Genomic DNA, 6,000 nt, shown 5'->3' with positions numbered 1-6,000 from the left:
GGTGTTTGCTGTGGGCTGTCCCGGGTGTTGGGGCTGTCCCGGGTGTTTGTTGTGGGCTGTCCCGGGTGTTGGGGCTGTCACGGCTCCTGTGGGCTGTCCCGGGTGTTTGGGCTGTCCCGGGTGTTTGCTGTGGGCTGTCCCGGGTGTTTGGGCTGTCCCGGGTGTTTGGGCTGTCCCGGGTGTTGGGGCTGTCACGGCTCCTGTGGGCTGTCCCGGGTGTTCCCGCCCCGTTCCCGTTCCCGTTCCCGTTGCCGCCCCCGGGCGGGTCCCGGTGCGGAGCCAGAGCGATCGCGGAGCCGCCGCACGCAGGTGAGGGATGGGGGAGCCCGGGGGGAAACAGAGGGATAAGGCACAGAAATCCTTGGAAATGAAGGGTTTGGGGTGCGTTCGTGCACCCTAAAAATGGGATGAGAGATGGGGCAGGCGGGAGAACCGCGGGCTCTGCGGTTTGGGGCGCACGGAGAGACCCGGGCGGTTTTGGGGGTGATGGAGGGATGGGGAATGAGGGGCAGCCCCGAAAGTGTTTGTAATTCCTGGGGGGGTGGATAGCCCTGAAACCTTCACTGGATTTAGGGATAATGGAGGGATGGTGGCTGGGGGGCAGCCCAAGGGTGTTTGCAACTTGTAGGGGGCTGGACAGCCCTGCGCCAAAATCCCTGCAGGGTGAAGAATTGTAAAATATAATATAATAAATATAATGCAATATAATGTAATATAATATAATGTAATGTAATGTAATATAATGTAATATAATATGTAAATAGTATATATAATAATAATATGTTATTATATATTATTTACATCTATTATATTATTTATATTTATTATTTATATTATTTATAATTATTGCATTATAATATTATATTATAGTATACTATTATATATATTTTATATGTATAATATTGTAATAAGTTTATATTGGAAGACAGACTGGACTTGATAAGAAATGCTTCTTAATATGAGCCATTTTTATTTTTCTATTCTGCCACTTACGTTTAGGAGTGAATGGGTTGATTTGAATTCTGCAGGAATAGCAGAATTCAAATAAATAACAGAATTCAAGGGGGAGAGACCTGGTGTTTCTTTCCCAAATAGAAGGTTTTTTCCACTTGCTGTGAGCGTAGGGAATGTTTGGGGTCAGCTCTGGGATGTTTCCTGCAGCTGATGCTTGCAGGGGCAGGGAGAGCTCAGGTGAGCTGGAGCTCAGCTGCCCAAAATGCTGTTGGAAACCAGAGCTCAGGTGCTCAATGAGGAGCAATGAGGGAGCTGGGAGGGCTGCAGAATCCCTGAGGAGCTGGGCAGGGGCTGCAGAATCCCTGAGGAGCCGGGCAGGGGCTGCAGAATCCCTGAGGAGCTGGGAGGGGCTGCAGAATCCCTGAGGGAGCTGGGCAGGGGCTCAGCCTGGAGCAAAGGGGGCTCAGGGGGATGCTTGTGGCTCTGCACAGCTCCTGCCAGGAGGGTGGGTCTGGGAGGGATTCAGGCTTTGCTCCCCAGGAACAAGAGACACGATGAAGGGAAACGGCCCCATGTTGCACTGGAGGAGGTGTAACTGGATATTGTGGAAAATTCCTTCACGGAAAGGTTGCCCAGCCCTGGCACAGTTGTGCTGAAGTCCCCATCCTGGAGGGATTGAAAACCTCTGTGGCACTTGGGGACACAGTGCTGGGTGGACTGGCTGTGCTTAGAGGGCTTTTCCAGCCCCACTGGAGCTGTGATTCCCTGCAATCCATCCCTGGGGAGCTGCTGAAGAGGGTGGGGATAAACCCCATCCATGGCAGCTGGCAGACAGCCCAGAGGGCATTTCCAGAGAGCTCCAGGAGCTCCAGCCCTGCAGGGACAGAGAGGAGGTGACACCGGGCTCCAAGCCCGCTGCAGAGGATTGGGGCTGGCAGAGTTTAGTGGGTTTGGGGATTTTGGTACAGCCCCAAACTGCCCAGATGTGTGTGGGGACACGAGGCCGTGCCAGCCTGTCCCTGAGGGAGCAGAGCTGCTGTTCCTTGAGGTGTTCCAGGGGATCGTGCAGGATCCCCCTGCAGCAGCACAGGGCACTGTGAGCACTCCTGAGCTGGCTGTGTGGGCACCCCCGGCTTCTCCTGCCAAACCAAGGGGTTTAGGAAGAGCCCAGAAGGCAAATAAAGCTTTGGGACTCTGGCTCACTGCATTTCTGCCTTAAAAACCCCGAGTGTTTCGCAGGGAGAGGAGGGATTTGCTGGCTGTGAAACTGAGGGTTTGTTATTCCCGAGGCAGGGCAGCCACACCTGCGAGCTTTGTGCATCTGAACGTTTCTTCCAAAGAGAATTTGCCTTCTCTCTGCTTTAAATTTGGAATTTTCCTTCTCTTCCCACGTTCCTGCCTCTCCCTTTTCCCTTCTCTTATGAATGCTCCCTTTGATGGGAGGAGCCCAGCTGGGGCTGTCCCTGGGCACAGGCAGGTGTGTGTTCTCTGTGTGCTTGTGGACTCACAGAACTTGCAAAGCAGCTTTTATCTGCTGGCCCTCGCACGGAACAGGACAGTTGTGGATGAGAGGGAGGAGAAATGGGGCCTGTGTGGGTGCTGCCACCCTCCTGTGCCCATTCCAGGCCATCCCTCCGGCTGGAATGGGACAGTTGTGGATGAGAGGGAGGAGAAATGGGGCCTGTGTGGGTGCTGCCACCCTCCTGTGCCCATTCCAGGCCATCCCTCCGGCTGGAATGGGACAGTTGTGGATGAGAGGGAGGAGAAATGGGACCTGTGTGGGTGGATGCCACCCTCCTGTGCCCATCCCAGGTCATCTCTATGGCTGGAATGGGACAGTTGTGGATGAGAGGGAGGAGAAATGGGACCTGTGTGGGTGGATGCCACCCTCCTGTGCCCATCCCAAGTCATCTCTATGGCTGGAATGGGACAGTTGTGGATGAGAGGGAGGAGAAATGGGACCTGTGTGGGTGCTGCCACCCTCCTGTGCCCATCCCAGGCCATCCCGTGTGTCACAGGGTGTCCCCAATGTGCAGGGCTGGGTTTGCAGCTGATGCTGCCCCTGCACGCCCCGAGGGTCCCGTTTGGGGTTTTTTAATGGAAATGGGAGTCCTGGATGGTGCCTCAGGGCTGGGGGAGTGAATGACACCGGGAGTGCTGTGAGCTGTGGTGGATCCATCCCGAGGGTTCAGCCCGGGGTGTTCGGGCTGCTCTCCCAGCAGTGCCTCCCCTTTATCCCCCAGGTGTTGGAGCAGGATTTGTTCTTTGGAGCTGTCAGCTCTGCTGGGCAGGTACGTGATGGCAATCCAGCAACTCCCATCAATTCCCACTAAACTGAACTCCCCTCAAAAATTCTGGTTTTTGGATGGGGCAGGTTAAGAATGACTGACACTTCCTTTTTTGTTGTTTTTCAGGAAAAATGTCAGACGGTTTCTCTGTAAGTATGGATGTCTCTAAAAACCCGTGGGGGGTGTGGTTGTGGCCTTGCAGCAGAGACCTTTGGCTGGGATGGGAGGGAGCACATCCTTGCTAAGCTGCTCAATCCCCAAACCCTCTGCATTCTCTCAGCAGTTTTATGGAAAAGCCCAAAAGCCCAGGGAGCAGTGAGAGCTGAGCTCTTGCCTTGGTCACTCTGCAGGCTTTGGAGAGCTCGGTGTGATGCCAGCAGGAACCTCCCCCAGCTGACCCTGTCCTCTCCTGTGTCCCCAGCTATCTGATGCCTTGGCCAACAGCAACAACCCAGCCCCCTGTGCGCCCCCAGCCCAGGGCTGGCCCGCCTGGGGGAACCAGCCAGCAGCTCCTGGAGCCTTCCCAGGGTATCCTGGAGCACCTGGAGCCTACCCTGGAGCACCTGCAGCCTACCCTGGAGCACCAGGAACCTGTCCTGGAGGACCTGGAGCATACCCTGCATACCCTGGAGCACCTGGAGCTTATCCTGGAGCACCAGCAGGACCAGGAGCGTATCCAGGAGCACCTGGAGCATTCCCTGGAGCTCCACCAGCAACAGGGCCGTATCCTGCCCCAGGACAACCACCCAGCGGCCCTGGATTTGGGCCTTCTGCTCCTCAGGGAGGACCAACAGCTCCTCAGGGAGGACCAACAGCTCCACAGGGAGGACCAACAGCTCCTCAGGGAGGACCAACCCCTCCCATGGTAATGGCTCCATCACGATGAGGGTTTGTGTCCTCAGGGGCTGATGTTGCTTGGCCAAGGGAAGGGCCTGGGGCTGGCTGTCCCCAGGGGTGGCATTGTGCTTTTGAGATGGTTTTTTTGCTGACACCAAATGCCTTTTGTCTCCCAGAAAGTGCCCTTTGAGCTGCCCCTGCAGGCAGGACTCGTCCCTCGGCTGCTCATCACCATCACTGGGACTGTGAACCCCAACCCAAACAGGTACTGGGGGTTCCAGCTCTGAGGGTGGGGGCACTGCTGGGTGGAACAGGGGGCTGGAATCTGCTTTTCATTCCTGAATAACCCCTGTCTGGTGCAACATCAAATATTACACCAAACAAATGTGTAAATGCCCTGTTGTTGCCCTGTAGGGTCTGTGGGATTTTCTCTCTGCTATTTTTGGGAAGCCCTGCAACAGAGTTTGGGGCTTTTGTGTGGCAAAAGCAGCAATTCCATTCTTGTTTTTGCAGGTTTTCACTGGATTTCAAGAGAGGGAATGACGTTGCCTTCCACTTCAACCCCCGCTTCAACGAAGACAACAGGAAAGTCATCGTCTGCAATTCCATGTTCCAGAATACCTGGGGGAAGGAGGAGAGGACAGCTCCCAGGTTTCCATTTGAAGCTGGAAAACCCTTCAAGGTACCAGAAAAACCCATCCCAGCTCAGTCTCATTGCACCAAAAGCACTGAGAGGGTTTGGGCAGCAAGGCCTGTGTAAGGACAATGATGCTTTTGCACAGGGATCAGCTCCCAGGGGTGTTTCTGGGGCAGCCACCCCATGTGCTGCCCCTACAGCTCTTCTGACCCCCTCCTGCAGCTCCAGCTGCCCAGGGCACAACTTCTGCCCTGCTCAGGTATCCCCATGGGTTATGAAACCCTCCTTATTTACGCTGTTGTTCTGCACAGTGGTTGGACAGGTTTCTGTAAGGTGTTTTCCCTGCTGGCAGCTCCTCTCACGAGGTGTTTTTCCCTGCAAAGGAGGTTCACAATGTGGAGCCTTGCTTTGAGGGACTGGCACAGGGATGAGGAGGCAGAAACTGGGCTGGAACACGGAGGAGGGAGAGCACAGGAGAGTTTTGGGAAGGCAAAGGGCGCTGGTGCTGCAGCTCCTCCCCACGCCCCAGGGCTGGCAGCACCTCCAGCCAGTGCCAGCCTGCTCGGGTGTGTGCCTTAAAACAGAGCAAATCCAAGGGGTTTTGGGGCTGATGTGGGGCTTTTCTTGCAGCTGCAGGTGCTTTGTGAGACGGATCACTTCAAGGTGGCCGTGAACGACGCGCACCTGCTGCAGTACAACTTCCGCGAGAAGCGGCTCAACGAGGTCACCAAGCTCTGCATCGGGGGGGACATCGCCCTCACCAGCGTGGTGCCCACCATGATCTAGCTGGGGGCACTCTGGGCAAACTCTGCTCCTGCAGGGTGGAACACAAGTGCCTTCTCACCAGCTCACTGTGAGGTAATAAAACATTTAACCTGTACAATTTGGTTTAATCGTATCTCGAAAGACGCGACACGGTCCAGGCGAGCTGAGCTCCTGCTGCAGAGGCAGCAACGAGGAGTTTGATTTCTGTGGAGAGGAACTTGGGAAAGCAGCCTGTGGCATTCTGCCCTGGTCCTGTGCACAGGGCAGCACTGCTCTAGGAAGCACAGAGAAAACCTGACAGCCTCTGAGCCTGACCAGGATGAAGCATTTCAGGAGAGGGCTCAGAGCTGGAGGAAGCAAAATCTCTCTGCCACACCATGGCTGGAGAAACCATCCCTGTCCTTCATTTCTGCCCATCTGGGGCCCCAAACCAGGGACATTTCCCACCCCAGGGAGATCCCATCCCTACGAGTGCTGGGTACTCCATGAATGGGTCACGAGGCTTGTGCTGCTCTCCAC

At 55.3% G+C, this 6,000-nt stretch overlaps 1 protein-coding gene across 1 annotated transcript; it reads left to right on the top strand.

Moving 5' to 3' along the window:
• The first annotated feature begins 244 nt into the window (after positions 1-244).
• Positions 245-5,599, top strand: LGALS3 (galectin 3). Its single transcript, XM_064714500.1, has 7 exons — positions 245-309; positions 3,198-3,245; positions 3,369-3,391; positions 3,664-4,107; positions 4,256-4,344; positions 4,593-4,761; positions 5,347-5,599. The coding sequence occupies exons 3-7, from the start codon at positions 3,374-3,376 to the stop codon at positions 5,500-5,502; spliced, it is 876 nt and encodes a 291-aa protein (XP_064570570.1). The 5' UTR covers positions 245-309; positions 3,198-3,245; positions 3,369-3,373; the 3' UTR covers positions 5,503-5,599.
• Positions 5,600-6,000: the final 401 nt, after the last annotated feature.

Source organism: Zonotrichia leucophrys, chromosome 5 (genome assembly GCF_028769735.1).
Source record: "Zonotrichia leucophrys gambelii isolate GWCS_2022_RI chromosome 5, RI_Zleu_2.0, whole genome shotgun sequence".
Taxonomy (NCBI): domain Eukaryota; kingdom Metazoa; phylum Chordata; class Aves; order Passeriformes; family Passerellidae; genus Zonotrichia; species Zonotrichia leucophrys.
This window is presented reverse-complemented; position numbering and strand designations above follow the sequence as displayed.